The 18,412-nt window shown below is 43.0% G+C and overlaps 1 protein-coding gene across 5 annotated transcripts in view; it reads left to right on the top strand.

Moving 5' to 3' along the window:
• The window catches only part of LOC120793157 (zinc finger protein 469), a 186,662-nt gene extending 168,810 nt beyond the window's left edge, over positions 1 to 17,852 (top strand). For all 5 annotated transcript variants that reach the window (XM_040132940.1, XM_040132941.1, XM_040132939.1 and 2 more), the window contains exon 5: positions 4,629 to 17,852. In XM_040132940.1, the coding sequence (XP_039988874.1) occupies positions 4,818 to 16,796 (11,979 nt within the window). In that variant the 5' untranslated portion in view covers positions 4,629 to 4,817 and the 3' untranslated portion in view covers positions 16,797 to 17,852. The remainder of the gene's footprint in view (positions 1 to 4,628) is intronic.
• Positions 17,853 to 18,412: the final 560 nt, after the last annotated feature.

The raw sequence follows: 18,412 nt of genomic DNA on the forward strand, positions 1-18,412 counted from the left end.
TAAGGGTGGGGTTAGGGGTGGTGGAGGTAGGGAGGCACGAGTATAACAGGCCTCCTTCAGTACTGTGCTGACTGTTTCATCTGAAGTGCTCAGATAATGGTTTCTCCAGCATCTTCAAAATATTCCGAAGTCTTCTAACAAAATGTCACCAGTATGGCAGAAGACACATGACTCATTAATTATTTTCTGTAAATCATTAATTGAGAAATTGAGTTTGTAAACTACTGACCACCGCTTTTCTCAATAACTCTGTGGTGGTATAGTTGTGAAAGCTTGCTGGGCTCTCTTTACATCACTGACATATCCCTCCTCCTGGTCTGCCTTTGAGTGGACATACGCGCAGAGATCCTAAAAGCAAATTGCTTGCATAATGGATGTTTCCAAAAATACAGAGGAGTAGGCAGGCAAGCTGACCAAGGTTTTGGCGGCGCGCCCCTGCACGGGCCATGGGCCAGCCTTTCTCGCTGCGCATTCTCTTCACTGTACCAGTCATGCTAGGAGAGGTGTGAGCAGTGCAGTCAGACAGCTTTTACTCTGCCACCTGATCTTCCCCCTGCATCCCTCTGATTACACAGGGCTATGTGGCGTACCGAACACCCCCTCTTCACTTCCTGATATTCATCCCTTTGTAAGATTTTCCCCAGTCTTTAATGGCCTTCCCTACTACTGTTGTCAAGATATTCTTCCTCTTCTCCTCTCCTCTCCTCTCCTCTCCTCCCCTCTCATCACCACTCATCCTCATCTGTCTTCTTCAGTGGTCTTTGAGAATACTGTGTGGTGATATTACAATGACTGAGCATCTGGAAAAAATGAACAAGTTGGGAAATTCCTGCTCATGCTAGTTATTGATTTACATTATTATAAAGGGAACCATTGTTTGTAAAAGTGGATTGCTCAGACTGCTCTTGCCGTTATCTTGGCTATAATAATTATTTGTATCTCTCTAGAGTCATTGTCTTCAGGATTTAACTTGTGTCTTACGCAAATGTTAAATTTCTGCACAGTTAAGATCGCCCATCGTGGTAGAAGTGGTCTGTTTTTACCATTTCTTTTAGCCACTCTTGGGTGCTCTCCTGTTACAGAACATACATCAACAAAAAAGTTGTATAGCTCAAAAAAAAGAGACGCCGAGCCTGTAGACTTTTAAGTTAACTGACTTTGAGAGATATGGAGCTTATTGGGGGCTTTGGCCTCTTGGAAAATAGAGATTGCAAAAGCAATTACGAGCTTAAGGCACTGATGTGTTGAGTCGACAGAGACTTTCACAGTGCTACCAGCATATTTTCACTCAAGCCAACACCACATACATCCTGCACCAAAATGACAGGAAAAAGAGTTTCAGGAAATTGAGATTTCATTCAAACACCTTTTACCCACTCCTTCATCTCAAAGGGAAACCCATGCCCTTTTATAAGTAGGTAAAAAAAATTCCAGTTTCTTCAGTTTTGTTCTAGTTGTGTACTCACTCACACACAAAAAAACATACATGCACCTATACCACAAACACACCAGTTCTTCAACACTCAGCAGTTTTAAGCATCAGGGTGGTGTTGTGGTGAGACCATATGGGGCGACACTGGTTGAGAGACTTGACAGGATTTGACAGGAGGCCTACAGTATACATACACACACATACACACACAAACACAGCCTTAATTGACTTGTAAAACTCCACTAAAACACACTTTTATGGAACAAATTTTAGAACAGTTGCACACGATTTGATATCAACTTCTGCCCAGTTTGCAATTCTGTCACCACCACACTGTATTTATGCACAGTCCAAGAACAATTTATACTTTTCAAGATAAAACTGAATTAGCTATACCAAAGACGCCACCAGACTGGCAGACTGATATGCATAAAGTCTGTGTGTGAAGTAATTCTGGCCCCTGTGGAGGAGATTCCTGCAAAGGAAGAGTTACTGAGCTGCGCCGGCCTGTTGGGGAAGTGGACAAGGCATTTGTCGAGATATAAATGACCCCTTACTCTTTGTAAACTGACAGCTCAGGCTTTGGTGCTACTTCTGTAAGGCTCCTGTGATCCTCATACTACTCTTTTTGTTGCTGGAGGCATTCATTCTCAGCCCCAAACCTCATCGGCCGGTCTGAGCAAATACAATTGGGGCTATGATATATAATTGTGACTGTTGACTCTGCGGAGCTGGATCAAGCGCTGCCTGGTGGAGATGTTGGAAGGGCCATTCATACTGGTTTCCCTAACCATTGGCAGAGATAGCTGCAGACACTCCGGCTTTTCAGATTCTCAGCTGTAGAGGGGATGTGATTTTTCACAACTAGGCCTAAACCCAGCCAGGTCTCTGCCTCAAGCCTCCTTCCCAAGCTGCTAAATGCCTCTGGGAGGTTTACCAGAGGATGAGACAAGGAAACACATGGCAGAGAGTGATTCCTCTGGGTTAAAGTGGAGGGTCTTATCTCACTATTCCATTTTTCAGTTGGTATCTGGGCACACTGGCTACAGGTCTGCGGATGTAAACATAGCCCTCAAGACAGAAAGAGATATACACCATTTATTAATTTAGAGGCAACATTGTCCGTAAGAAATGCTTTGCCTTTAGTTGTGAATAAGACTAGAAGTATTTTTCATCATGTTTGTAGGTGGTTTGGTTATTTTGATAGGGTTCACAAAGAATTAATTTATGTGGAGTCTTCCCAATAATTAGCTCCAATGTCAAACAATTTTATCATAGCCTCGGTGCTGAGATGATTGGATAGCATCTCTACGAGAGAAATTTAGGTGTGTTGCAGAAAAAAAAAATTATAGCTTTTTTGTCTTTAGAGCCTTTACTACAGAGACAACTGTACTTAGCTGAAATATTACTGTATGTAACTGATTTTTACCAAACCTACCAAAAAGCATGCATCGTTTCGCTTTGGGACCTCTCACCTCACACCATTTGTGAGGTGAGAGGGCCCAAACTTTTTTAAAAGTTACAAAAAAATAGAATACTTCTGCAGCCACTTTGCTTCCAAACCAAGGTTAAAAAAAGAAGAAAAGCATTAGCAGTACTTGGTTGTATAAAACAGAGCCCTTTATGTAATTAAGTCAATGCAAGAAGCTAGTTGATAAGCTGGGTAAGCCCCCAGGCTGATAGAGAGGCATTCAGCGATTATGGATGGAAACAAAATCAGGTGCTGATCTTAAAATGACCCGGAGAGGGCCAAACAACAAAATCTCCTGAGAGATTAATGAGGATGAAGTGTTATTGGACATATTTACAGCATGTTTTCATCTTTGCCCATTTGGCCAGTCCCCAACTGGTCTGAAAATGTACGTTGCAGAGGAGAAAGTCTGTTGATAATCTCCTGGACAGTCACAGTCATCACTTGAGGGAGAGGCCCAGTGCAATACAGGCTCATGTGTTACATTTTCATGCAGTATTGGAATTTAATGTACAGTTTTTACTCACTCCTCTCAGGTTAAGACCCTCCTAATGAAATCAAAGAGCACTGCTAAAACTGTCAGGATTGTGTCTTGCTCAAGGACACTAGAGCCAAAAGGCTTGAACCCAATTCCTCTGTCTAAATGGTGGTCTCTCCAACCATAGCCCACCCCAAACATTGGCATTGTTAATAGTTAAGGGAAACAGACAAGAAGGTGGGATGGAAGTTTGGTTACCAAGCCTAGAAATTACATTTTGGTGCTAACTCCAAGTTTCATCTGGTCTGACCTCAAAAGAAGCAGAGGCAGTGGAGGGCCAAAGTAAACTGGGACCTGAGAAGCGGTGTCTGGGATGCCTGAGGAAAGGCAACAAACGTCAGTGTGCCCATAGTTCTCACTGTCTAATGGCTGACTGACTAATCCCTGATATTCCTCCATGATCTAAACCTGCAGCACTCTGTAGCAATAGAACACTGTGGCATTGTGTCCCAGTTCTTAAGGAGTCAGTGATTCATTTACTGGCAGTGCTTTTTGGATCCATGCACTGTATTTTTCTCATCCTCAGTACTGTAGTAAGCTTCATCATTTCAAGCCCAAACTGGTTTCTTTGTGTGATTGTTTATATAGAGGATTTTGACAGTGATACATGCAGAACCATCAATTCACTGTTGTAAAGCAGGAATCCAACAGTCAGATTAAACTGTATTTACTTTTTTGAAATGTCTTTTTATTGTTGTCAGGAATTTAAGTGTAAGTAGTATCTCCAAGACTTTGAGAATGAATTTGGCAGTATTTTGAAATTCCCTGTTGATTACACTGGTTCTTTTTGCAATTACAGCACCACTGTGTAATGCTGCAATAGTGCTCTCTGCTGGTAGAAACTACGAATATAGTAATTGTACATCTTTCAAATAAAAGTTGAAGATGAATTGTTTATTTAAACTGCATTGTGACTTCATTGTAAGAACACGCCTTTTAATAACATTGTTTCATGTTGATATTTCTCACATTTCTGTTTTTCATACTAATACCTGGACTAGAATTAATGTTTTTTTTTACTTGTTTTTAAAGATAAATTATTCTTTTATGAATGGCGTTTCATGCTTTGTTTGCATGTTTAAATAGTATTTCCAGATTTCATTTGAAAGACACAAAATATAATATAATTTTTTAATTGGAAAATAAAAGCTTGTCCTCTGATACTCTCTGTTCTCTTTTCCTTCCAGGTGTGCTTTGCTCTGGTGCCAAATCAGCGGTTCATAATGAGGGTGAAGAGATGAATCTGCAGCAAGCAGCCCTGTCCCTGAAGTTCCTGCCACTGGACATTTACTGATTCATACAACCCAGAAAACGATGTCCCTGTCTCCCAGATAGCACTTCTGAGGACCAGGCCTTCACAGCACGCATTGTGCACCATGGCAGGAGAGACTCAGCGAATGCACGCTGTCAAAGAGCTGGACGCTGAGTCCAAACTGCAGGATGAGGGGACAGCGCTGGAACAGCAGAGTGACAAAACCACAAAGGAGTCTTCAGAGCACTTTTCAAGCACAGGCACTGAGGCAAGAGTCAGCAGCAGAGGGGCCAAAGTTGAAAAACTAGAGAAGGAAAGGGACTGTCCTCAGCAGCGTGAGGCTGTCATACGGCCACAGCAGGCAGGGAAGATTGACTTCAGATCACTGCAGAACAGATCAAAATTTGCCACTGATAGCACTTGGTTGAGTGGCAAAGGCAGCCCCCAGTCCCCGAGTGGAAAGGGTCGCAGCCGGGAGAAAGGGAAGCGATCAGGAAAGGCAGAGCGTGGCAACCCGCAGCAGCTGTACAGACTTAGTATTACAAATCCACGTTCCAACAACCCCACCATTGGCATTGCCTACCCACAGCAGAAGGTTTCACCACCCAAGAAGTTGGAGACCAGTCGTGGCCCAGTCTCGGGCAGCTACAGATTCCACGTTCCCAGTATACCAGAGAGAGAGGCTGAACTACAGCAAGAAGAGCTCAACTATAGCCGCTGCTTCCAGGAGGCTTCCTCTAACCTTACCTCCCCAAGCTATACCTCACAGGCACTGGGTTCCTCAAGTGGAACGTCATCCCACCCACATCCACCCCTGTCACAGCAGCAGCAGCCTTCTTCAATGGAGAACAACAGTACTCAGCCTGGCAGCCAGATAATCCTGGCTGACTTTCAGATGAGTGGCTCTAATGCATGGCAGTCTCCTGAAAAGACTTTTAATGGTGCTAACTATGGGGTTTCGTCACAAAAATCCAACGCCCTTACAGAATCCAATAAGGCAAGTGCCTTTGTGCCTGGTCCGTTTCAATATGGATATCATTTTCTGGAAGAATCAACGTCTGACTCTTTTCCCTGTGAACAGAACCCCCAAGACTTTACAGACTCCTCCCTAACTTCTGTTCATGTGACACACAACTCATTTTCCTTTACACCTGGAGAAGGACAAAACATTGCTCAAAACAGCACTCAGTTCAGTAATGAACAGCAGTCAGAGGATGGAAGCTCTTATTCTCACTCCCCACAGTCACAGTTTATTCAGGGGGTAGCATCCTCCATCCAGTGTCCAAGGAATCTGAGTGAGGACTCAGCCAGCAGTGACAGCTCTGGCTCCAGCTCACAGCAGTCGGAGCAGGGGAAGACTGCCCTGCCTGAGAGCACAGACACTACTGGGCAGGCAGACAGTAGGGATGCAACCATCACCTCTGGGAGTAAGAGGAACTGTCACCCCAAAGACACAACTGCAAACCAAAGAACATTCATACAAGGAAGTCTGCAACATGCAAGAAATATTTCACAAGGTCCAGGCTCCCAAATGCACTTTTCCAGCAAAACATTTAACAGCCCTCCAGTCAGTAACATTCACACAAGCTCAATGCCTTTTGATAAAAATATTAATAATAAGGTTATAAATAGGTTACCACACTCCTGGGAAAGTCCTAATAAGACATATTCACCAGCTGAACAAAACACAATTCAGTATTCTGACATGAATGATAAGTTTCAGTTTCAGAACCAGCCAGCACTTGACCCAAGGCAAAATTCATCTAAAAATAGCAGAATGCCCTGGCAGCAGATACGGCCAACCTCTGCCATGCCGAACCAAAACAGAATTGAATTATCTAGGCAAATAAGCAATCAAAAATTGGCTTACATTGTTTCCCCCTCTGACTGGCAGGATGATAGTAAATCACATAAACATAGCTCACTGAAAAACTCCAGCTCATTTCAGAACAGCAGAACTAGTGATGGGTTTTCAAACCAAAGACAGGAGACTGTAAAACATAGCAGTAATACAGTCTCAACTTTTAAAGTAGAGATGAGCCACGCACAATTATGTGAGTCCAAAAATAAGGCGGTATACTTCGGACTCAATCAGTCTCTTCCAGTGGCATCAAGAAACTACAGCTATCCACCATTACAGGTCCCACCCATGGGACTTATGATGGTGTCACCTTATGAATCCCCTTTGCCCTCCCCAGTTCACAACCCTGCATCTAGTAGTACCTGCTCTTCCCTCTCCCCAGCATCCACCAGCCCTGTTAACATCAGTTCAGAGGACAGTCAAATGTCAAAGTCGGCACCCCCCCACACATTTTACCACCAGCCCCAAGCCAAAACTCAGTTACCGTCAGATCACCTGAGCTCTCACAACAACCAGTTTCATTCTGATGCTTCACGAAACCTTCCTTATGCACCAGAGAGAGCCAAAGATGACATGATGAGCTACCTGCAAAACGGCACACATCCAAAGACACCTCTGGATGGAAACAAAGGTTACATGGACAGTTTTGGGGTGGAGCATCATCAGCCTCCACCACCATACTCTGCACATCAGCTGTTAGCCACCTCATTAGCCACAGCCAATCTTGACCAGTTAGATGTGCTTCTGACTTGCAAGCAGTGTGATCAGAATTTCAATAACCTTGCTTCATTTCTAGGCCATAAGCAATACTGTGCTCAACACACATTTGCACAAAATGACCTCAAAGACATATCAAAGATGGAGGATAACAGAAAGTTTCATGCAGAACCACCAAAAGTAGTGCCATCTGCGTCAAATGTTTCAATGTCCAGGTGCCCGTCTGACCTTCACCTATCTCTGTTGGGCCTCAATAAAAATGGAGAACTGATATCTGACAGTGAAACAAAAGGAGACAATAAAGATGATCCCATGAAACTCAACTTGTTCTCTGGCCCTGGTAACCTCCCTGTCCCTCTCCCTGAGTTGGAAATTGAGGATGCCAAATTAGACAGCCTAATCACAGAAGCCTTGAATGGACTGGGCTATCAGTCAGACAATGCAGAGATAGACAGCAGCTTCATCGATGCATTTGCTGATGATGACCTCACCACTGTCAAAGCAACATCAAACAAACAATGTCTGAAAACCAAAGAATCCCAGGTCTTTGAGAGCAAAAATAAACAAGCAACAGATGATGACAGGTCTTTCACACAGGGAAAGTATTTTTATGACTCTGATGTTGAGAGCCCCGGAACAGATAAACAGTACACAGAAAGAAAACTTGAGAAATTATCTCTGAATTTGGAGGAAAATGAGAAAATTAACATAAAAAAAGAAGTCTCTCATAAAAATTCAAGAATTGCCTCAAGGGAGAAGATGAGGGAACAAGACAGTAAAGTGAAAGAGGCAAGAAAACTGTGCAAAATTGAGGACGAAAACACAAGTACACAAAGATTTCTCTTATCCAGCAAGTTTTCTGAGCGTTGTGGTGTTAAAAGCCTTCAGGACAGCTCTGCACTTCAAGGGTCAACACCTTCACAGGCCTCAACATCTCCAACCTCAAAAACTGCAATGAAAGAGAGCAAGAGGAAAAGCTCTGGAGGGGGCACCTGGAGCAAAGAACTTATTCACAAAATAGTTCAACAGAAAAATAAGCTCCATAAGCTTCATGTTAAAGGCACCAAAAACCTCCAGTTTTCCTTGGTGATGGAGAGACTGACTCCCACTGTACAGAACCCTGCATTCGGAGAATACGACTATGTCTCGGACTCAGATGATGAAAGTGAGCCTGTAAAGATAGCAAGCCAAGGCCGACTAAATCAAAGCAGCCGCTGTAAATACACATACACTAAAGAGTGCAAATGGCGAGCAAGAAGTGAGAGGGACCAGGCAGCATGGAGACATGAGTCAAAGGAATGTTTTGAGGTGAAAAAAAGTGACGAAGTTTCTCTCTCGCCTGAGAAACATGGTTCTCACCAGAGACTCAGGAGGAGGGGTAGCAGGTCATCCACAAGCAGTGAACTCAGCACATCTGTGAGTGTTTCAAGTGATAGTATCAACAGCCCCAAAAGTACTGACCGCACTGACTCAGACTGTGAGAAGAAGACCGACATCAAAAAGAAAGAGTCTCCGGAGCAGAAAACCTATGAAAGATCCTCCCCACAGAAGTTATGTAAAGAGTCCAGCACACTAGCACTGACATTCACTAAATCTGTCAGGAAGTATAATACTGACAAAGCCATTCTTTTTGATAACAAAGACAGTACAGAGGATCCTAAGAAGTATCATGCAAATCCAGAAGTTCCTGATCCAGTGTCATCTTCACAAAAAGCAAAAGACACAATGAAAATCTTTGAAAAAAGCAGAGGCTCTCATACAAAATCAAGAGAGAAGCTGGTGTCTCACAGAAAAGAAACTGGCACAACAGTATGCTCAGACAGAAACACCCTACAGAGAGCTGAGAATCTGTGCCCCAAAAAAGACCCAACACAGAGTAGCAGTACAGATAACAAGCCACTACAGTTTGATTCACACTCTCCCACCATCAACAAAGAAACAGATTTCAATATTGACAGAAACACAAAGGGCAAAAGCAGAGAGGGGCCTCAAGCCACACAGCCAGGGCTATCAGACAGTACCACATTTGAAAAACAGAGTGACAGTGTCTCCATGGTGAAAGAGGCTATTACTTTAGGCAACAATCTAGACACACACAAGCCTGCATCTCTTTGCGCCTCTTTGATGGATGAGGTGTGCCTAGCTCCAACTGAAAGCCAGGGCCCATTGATACAAAAAGATACGCTCCACCTCATGCCCTACCCTTTGGATCAGGAACAGGGGCTCATGAAATCCCCACTTTCATTTGACACCTCGTCAATGTTCGGAGACCTCACAGGATTCGATAGTGGCCTTTACTCAGATATGCCGATTCAGAAAGTGGGGTTCCATTCAATAGAGAACACTGCTGATAAAAAGGAAGAATTTGTGTCGTCCTTCTCTCCCTTTCTGGAACAAAGAGACTGGAACCTTATAGTTAGCCCAGTACTACCAGATGAGATATCTCAATACAAAGACAACTCTGAGAAATCACATGAAAAGAAACAAGATTACAATCACGTCCCTCTGTCTCTGCCAGAAAAAATAATTGACTATAGTGCAAATCTCAACAGCTGTGCATCAGAGGATGAGCTAGAGATAAAGAGAATAGTGAATGAGCTTGAAAACCAGCTGCAGACAACTAAATTGGAAAGCCCACCATTACTGGCTCAGGATGTTCCCAAGCAGCTGCAAATGAGCAAATTTTCACCTTTACAGCTGGGTGATGAGTCAGAGAGTGAAGGCACCGGTCTGGATATGAGGTGCCCTGTGCGAACGATAGATGTGCCAGTGACCAGAATGCCTTCAGAGCCTTTCACTGAACCAGGACTCCCATGGTCCAGTCCATTCCAGTTTGAGCTAATGGGTGGACACCAGAGTCCCCACACTCCAATTAACAATGAATCAAGGACACTTGAACATTTTACTGAAAAAGAGAATAATGCTCCAAATATGATCACCACAGCCTCACATATTGAACGTTCACAGCTCCACCATGACCAAAAATCAGAAGAGGGAAGGGCTGAAAAAGAGACTCCTGTAGAAACAAAGGAAGATATTTTAGAACAAAAGAGATATACAGAAAACCTCATGAAAAGCCTGGAGGTTATTTCAGACTCTATATTCAAAAAAGAACCCATTATATCAGAACACAAGGAACCAAATGTCACCTCTCTCACCAGTCAACAACATCAAGAAATTGAATGTCAGACAGCTGATGCAGTTGAGAGAGAGGATCACAGTGAAAAGGAAGCAATTACCAGGAAGAAGAATATATTATCACCTCCAAATATCAATGAGCGGAAAGATGATATTGAATTCATTCTGAATGAGTCACAGTCGTCTCTCTCCAACAGCACTGACCCCACAGTCGATGGAAGCCAGCCAATTTCATCGCAGCCAAGTGAGCCCTCAGAAAACAACGATAGCGAGGGTGAGACTAAAGTTACATCAGAGGAGGATATCACTGAGAATAGGACTTTGATTGAGTCTGCTCACTGCTCAAGTGTGGTGACACATGACCAAAAGGTGATTGAGGTGTCCTGCGGGAACAGTAATGCAGAAGACAGTGTGAATCACTTGTTTAAAAACGATAGTGATAGCCAAGAACATTCGACTACAGATGGCTATGAGGAAGCAGAGGCAGTGAAGGGAATCCTCGGCCAATGTGGGAGACATCCTTCATCTCCAGCTCTACCTGACCCCAGTCTAGACGTTGGCATGAAAATGGCAGATGTGGTGAAAATAGCAATGCAAGAGCAAACCGCTGATAACCATGGTAATCCTGGAGACATTAGTCCATCACATGCTGGTGAATTGAAAGTGGAGCATTCAGACAATTTGATCGAGGCAGTTAAAACAACAAAACAAAATCATTTGATTGGACTTTCTCCCTCTAAAAATTGTAACCCTGCTAAGGCTTATGGTGCAAGTCCAGCAACTGGTTTGTCAGTGGAGATAGTCACCACAGAAAAGCCCTACAGTCCAATACTATTGGACACCAATACAGAGAGCTCTAGTCACTGCTCACCCTTCCAAGACACTCAGTCCATAGAGGGACAAAGCGATCTGTTGATTCTTTCACGGTCCGATGGCATCATTGAGAGTGATTCCTGCAAAGTTACTCCATTTAATGACTCTTTGAAACCTGAAGCAGGTCTTGCCTTTGACACCATTCAGAAACAAGAAGAGATTTTACATGTTCAGGACATCAAAGAACATCTTCCTATTAATTTCATGGCAAGTCACCAGAACTCACCGTGCAGAGAGGAGGTTGAAGAAAGTCACTGTCTTTTTCTACACACTGCCCCATTAACCAGTCCTCTTTTATCAACCACTCTTCAAACACCCATGCAGAAATTGGACCTAGTAGATGATTCATGTCAGTCACAAAGCAAAAGTAATAATAAGTCTGTTGATGAACGCTCAAGTCAAAATGTGAAATCCCCCTCAAACAAAGATGATAACCAAAGCATCAAAGAGGCTCTAAACAGCAATGAACAATTGAACACAACAGCTGAGATGGAGTATTCTTTGATAAGCCCACCTCAACTGGACTTGGGAATCATAGAGTGTAAAATCCCCAGCTCTGAAACCACCAACCCCTCTCCACTTCCTGTGACCAGCACAGCAGAACCTCCAGAGAGCCTTGAAAAGAGAGATCAAATGTATGATTTCAAGCTCAGCCCTCTCAACTACAACAGTATCTCAGATGAACCTCCACACCTGAATCAATACGACTACATACCAATTTCACCAGCCAGTAAACCTGAGGAAAATGCAGGCATCAAGCAGAGTCCCCGAGATGACTGCGAACCATGTGATCTGAGCATTACCCCTGCCCTGATTTTTAACAAAACTGAAGCAGACACAGTGGTATCGCTGAACACAGACCCTACAGATAAAATAAATTTATCAGATGAACCACTGGTCCTTCAGCAGAGTATAAAATTCACATGTTTTTCATTGGGTCTCCCAGCTGAAATCAAAAGCACAAATTCCTCAGCTGGTAATGTAAGGAAAGACTTGGAGATTAGCCATGATCCAGATGAACCTATTGAGCAATTGCATATTCGTGCTGACATGCTGGGAATGGTTGAATCCGTGAATTTTGATTCTCACAAGGCTTCTGCTGAGGACAGTACACTTCTCAGAAAAGACATTTCAGATGGTCCGCCCACTCCTAAGCCACTCATCATCTGTGAAAATGAACAAATGCCTCTTCCACCAGACCTATCTGAGAAGCAACCAACAACAGACACTGGCCAGTGTTCAGTAGTGCACCAAGTACACAAAGAAATATCACAAAAAAAGACACAGAGCAACAATCAACAGGGAAAAGTTCTCTGTGAAATCTGCTTCATGTGTTTCAGGACTGTGCCAGGGTTAAAGAGACATAAGGCCATGAAACATTTGGTCAGAGCTGAAAAACACATCATCCCACAGAACACAACATCAAACCATCAAGGGACTATGCTTATTTATGAAGCGTCACAAACTACAGAGAAAGAACGTAAAGATGATTCACAGACCTGTTACCCAGCAAAAATAGATGGGCTGCATGAGACAAGTAGCACTCTCATATCTAAAGCAGTAGAGACTCAGTCAGTCCCAAAGGAAATGGCAACTGAAACAAGTGCAGTGGCAGTGGATGAAATAGGCCATCAAAGCCCTCTGGTGCCAACAAAAGCAAAGAAGAACAACAAAGCTAGAAAGAACAAAAACAGCGAGGTACACATAAAGCCCGACCCTTTCTCTGATGAGATTCTGAATATATTAAAAACAGACATACTTCAAGCTATAACTCCTGAATTCAAAAGCAGTGGACTACAAGGACACCACAAATCTCCTGAGGACCAGGTGAAAGTCAGTGACAGCACTGCTACTGGAAAAGAGGAATTCCCTCACCCTGTTACTTCCGACTCTGGCTTTGAAAATGCGTCCCGACCCCTAACAAAAGAGACAAGTTCACGCAATGAAACTGTGGAGCTAAATCAAATCACTGATACAGAGAAAATAAAATGTACAAGCATTACAGCGATGGAAAATGGGGAAATATCTACAGATAATAATGTGGAAAGTCCTGTATGTGTAGACAAGGATATAATCAGAGAATGCAACGATTCCAGAAAGACTCTTTCTGCTTTGGAAGAGATGTGTGAACAGAAAGGATCAGAAGAGAGCCTTGCCCAGGAGATTCTTAAAAAAGTGACAGTCGAGATAAAATGTGAGAAAAACAGTGGCCCTTCAGATGAGTTACATTCTCTCTCCTGTTTGAATTCTTCCCCTCTCAGTCCTCACGGTATAAGTTCCGATCTGAAGGCCTTACTTGACGACGACACCACATTCTCACAGCTGTTCCCCAGAGATCAGGAGGCAAAAAGGAAAAAGTGCCCAAGGGTGTACAGCAAAAGAAACAAAAGACAGAAGCTACTGCCTGACTCAAATGTGACTCAGGATTACCCTCCTTCAGAAACCTTTATGCAAAATAAAGATCAGTACATGGAAAACCAAGCAGAGCAGACATTCACTGGCGATCAAACTAAACGCTGTGAATACGAGACAATATCTATTGATGATGCCATTATGTTGAATATGTGCCACAACAGCACATTGAAGGCTGATGCCGAGCCACTGTCGGATGTTAAACAAAGTGACCAGGAGGATGTTCTTGAGGATATCAAAGAGCTTGGCAACAATCTCTTGAATCCACTTAAGAGCACCATTGATAAATCATCAATTGAATGGTGCGGCTCCCCTGACTTCGCTGGCTTCGAAGCAGACTCAACAGTGAACTCTGACCCCAGTATCTGTAAACCAGAGGCGCCAACCACACCTTGCCCGCTTCCCCTGCCTGCTGTCCCATATCCTGTGGAGCCATGTGTCACAGAGAGTGTCCAAACCTTCCACAATATTGACATCCAAAACATCAACACCACATTTCAACTTCCTGAGATTCAGTTCTTTGACTCTAACAACGATATCTCAGTCGCTCCTAGTATTGCAGCTGTTGACGTGGAGAACAGAGAGGACGAACAGTCTAAGAAAGTAACAGAGCGGCGAGGCAGAAAACGGCAAGATGGTGGAATAAAGGTCAAAGATAAGCAGTACAAGTGTAAAGTGTGCTTCACGTGGTTCCTCACCCTAGGTGAGCTGAACTTTCACAAGTTATCACACAACCCCTCTCCACCTCCAACTTGTTACATGTGTGTCCAGCGCAAATTCAGCTCAAGGGAGCAACTGAGAGACCATCTGAGGGAGAAACATGCCAAGAACAAGACCGGTATCTGGACCTGTGGAATGTGCTTGAAGGAGATATCAGATGTGTGGATGTACAATGAACATTTACGAGAGCATGCCACTCAGTTTGCCCGGAGGGGTCAGACTCAAGGTTCCATATTAGACATTCCAGGCTGCTTCATGCAGGAGACAGCCGTGAAGAACTTTATCACTTCAATCATGCAGCACCGCCCAAGCAAAGCCATCAGAGAGTCCAGCAAAACCACTAAAGAACAGGAAAAAGCTGTTTCTGCAGACAGCACTGTGGGAGAGGGAAAATCCTCCGAGGGGGCAGAGCCAAAAGTTCACAAAACTAAAAGCAGCAGTGGAGCAGGCGGGAAGCAGAGCACATTAACTCCACTTGAGGTCCTCCACAACACAGAGACACCTAAAAGTGTGGAGATGCATCCCAACTGCAAAGACCCTTCAAGAGACTGCCACCACTGTGGGAAACAATTTCCCAAGCCATTCAAACTCCAGAGACATTTAGTGGTTCACAATTTGGAAAAGATTTTCCTGTGTAACAAATGCCCTGTCTCATATCAGGAGGCCCAGGCGCTTAAAGACCACCTGAAGAGAGCGCATGAGGAGGTGGACGAGCTGGATTCAAAACACACCACCCTTTACACCTGCGAACTCTGTGCTGATGTCATGCATGTGATTAAAAAATCCTTCATCTGTAGCACCTGTAACTATACTTTCTCTAAGAAGGAACAGTTTGATCGGCACATGGAAAAGCACCTGTCTGGGGGGAACAAAATTTTCAAATTCCGAGGTGTTCTCAGACCTGTCAAAGCAACTGCGTCCAAAGAAGATGAATGTGATTTGCCTGCAAGTAAGAAGAGGAGAATCTGCAGTCTGTCAGACAGTCTGCAAGAAAGTAGCTCTGACAGCGGCATTGCTAGTGTACGCTCACTGCACTTAAATCAAAACTCTGAAACACAGTCTTCAAAAGCCTCTGTGTCAACAGCAGACGACTCTACACAGACCATTGCAAATGAATACCACAATGACACAAACAATGCAAATGTGAAGACTGAGGACATGGTTGAGGACTACTCTGAACTACTTGTAGAGCTCGAGAAATGTATTCACATGGGCTCGTCAGAGTCTGCTACACCCAAGAAAGAGGAAATTGACCCAACTCCCTCACCTGACCCTTATAAGGAGGGTAATGGAAAATCAATCACTGAACCATGTGATGTGAAGGAGGAGAATGAATCAGTCTGCATTAGAGCAGAGACAACCTTATGGTCAGCATCTAAAGAGAACAGTAGTGTGGAAGAGGAAATTATTAAAGTTAAGGAAGATTCATCTGAAGGTGACAGAGCTCAGACTGAAGAAAAAACAGATTTACTTCCACCTAGTGAGGAACCTTTTGCCAGCTTAAGAGAAAATCAAATCATTTCAAAGACACCTGAGTCAGCAAAACATGAATTAGCTGCTGATGTGATGGACCAGCAGAGGGATGATGAGCAGTGGCAGCATACGTCGAAAGCTTCTAATAATGACAGCAAACAGCAAACTTTATCTCAAGGTGCTGAGCAAGAAGGTAGCAGTCAGATGAAAGACAAAGCTGCCAAAACAATTGACAACACTAAAAGCAGCACTACAACTGGCAGCATGAAGACTCCAGAATCAACACCAGTCCTCCACTCCAAGGTTTCAATCAACACTTCTGTCTCAAATGAGGACAAAGAATCTCTGAGACCACAGAAGAAGAGGAAGGACATGAAATCCCCCCACAGCCTGCAAAGGGTTTCCTTTCCAGCCACACAAGAGAACTTTGGAGTTGAATCTAGGACCAAAAAGAAATTTCGCCCCAGCAAGGGTGCAAATTCCTCTCTGCAAAGAAAGTCAGACGGACCCAGCGACTACCCTGTACTGTCCTCAGTACGGGACGACGTTGTAAGCAACAAAATAGTTTCCAAGTGCAAGACTTCAAACATGGGTTTGCAGTCAAAAAGAAGTCTGCTTGATAGCTGTACTCCAAAGAAAGCTGAGATTGTTAACCCTCTAAATGGGGATTATAAAGCCAAAAAGGGACCTCTGGGGCGGCCTTTGCATCCCCCTATTTCTAAAGTATCTTCAGTTACCATGAACAATTCTTTGAATAAATCTAGGCCAAAAATGGGGGTTAGGTCAATGGAGAGCCATTCCTACCGGACAGCAGAGTCCCAGAACCACCTCTTAAGCCAGCTGTTTGGCCAAAAACTCACTAGCTTTAAGATTCCTTTAAGGAAGGACACATCAGAATCTATTAACTGAGCGGGGATTGAGGGATCTGTGAATAAGAGACTGTAAATGTTTAAGACAATTCATTATGGTGAATGAGATTGCACAGCTCTTTTCTGTGAAATGCTATCTTTAAATACCTACATAGTCACTTTATGTCTTCTTTGTACATGTGTTTTTATTACACAAATGTGAGGACGAATGGCAGATATGAATTTTGGGTCAAAAATGAATATGCTATTGGGGAAAGTCATTGAACTTTTTTTCTGCTTTTCCTTTGTTGGATATTATCCATTTTAGAGATTATATTTCATTTACCTAAAGGAAAGAAAAAAAGAATACTTGAAAATACAGTAAAATATGTTCTTCTAAGAAATGCATGTTCATTTTGCATTCATAACATGATTTTATCAGTTTAAGTCTTTTTGCAAATGACGTGATAACTGACCTGGACTATTGTCTGTGCACCTTTCGTACATGCTTCCAACATATTCATTTTGTATTATTTTTTAACTTTACTGTACTGCATTGACATTGATCATTTTAGCCTTTTTTATAAACATTACCTGGTGCTACATTGTGTGATATTGTAATGTGAATGCCAGTGTCCTCGGAAGGGAACGTGAGATCTGTAGCAGTTACAGTACATTCAGCCAACTGATTTTACTGGTTCTGTGTTGTTTATTAAAGATACTGTGTAAACCATCCAAGTACTTTATATGTATGCTAATAGAACGCAAAATTAGGAAAGCTTCCAATGTATAAACTCAGGTGCATACGAGGACATCACAGTCCCAAGACCTGTATTCAGAGTTCTTCCCATGCACTGATAATACCACACACAAATCACAAACTCAATCATCTGTGTCTGTAACTCCAGCTGTTTAATTATGAATATTACTAGGACAACAAAGGTGCTTTATCTTGTTTATACTGTATGTATCTTATATTGTATAATATTGTAGGTAGATTATTGTTTGGTGTAATGCTTCATGTCAAAGTTTTATTTTAATAATGTGCAAAAGAATAAGAGAAGAAAGAAATGCAGTGCCTATTGCAAGTTGTAAAGTGGTTCACTAAGTGCCTCTTTTTTAGTTGGTTATTAAAGATCTGTATTGGTCTCTCCTTGCTCTTTTCTTCCTTTGTTCATGACATGTTTTGCACATGTTCCCACTTCCATCCCTGTGGACTGCAGCTGTCACCACATGCATCAAACACTGGAAGCAGTGGAAGCTGCTTGTGCCTGGAGGCAAAAACAGGTGCATACACAACAAAGTCTGACTTCATTTTTTTTTTTTTTTTTTTTGTCTTTAGATCAGCACTTCACTGAGATCACTCATCATTTGCAAGATGAGCACAAATGTATCTTTACTACAGGGAAACATTCAACAGAGGACAGTTACATTTATCCAACCATATGTTAGCCTCCACGAGCAATGCCAAGCAGGCAGCAAGGAGCTCTCACTTCCATAACGCCTCTTTCATGTTGCTCTCTCACCACGTGTAAAATGGCTTCTATTCCTACACGAACCTTTTTCATCATCACATAGGAATAAAAAGCCATAGTACACAGTGGCTTACATGTAGAACCACACGGGGTGAATATGAAGAGCAGTGTTCTCACATCATCCACTGAATTACAATGAGAC

This window comes from Xiphias gladius, chromosome 8, assembly GCF_016859285.1.
Source record: "Xiphias gladius isolate SHS-SW01 ecotype Sanya breed wild chromosome 8, ASM1685928v1, whole genome shotgun sequence".
NCBI classification, from domain to species: domain Eukaryota; kingdom Metazoa; phylum Chordata; class Actinopteri; order Istiophoriformes; family Xiphiidae; genus Xiphias; species Xiphias gladius.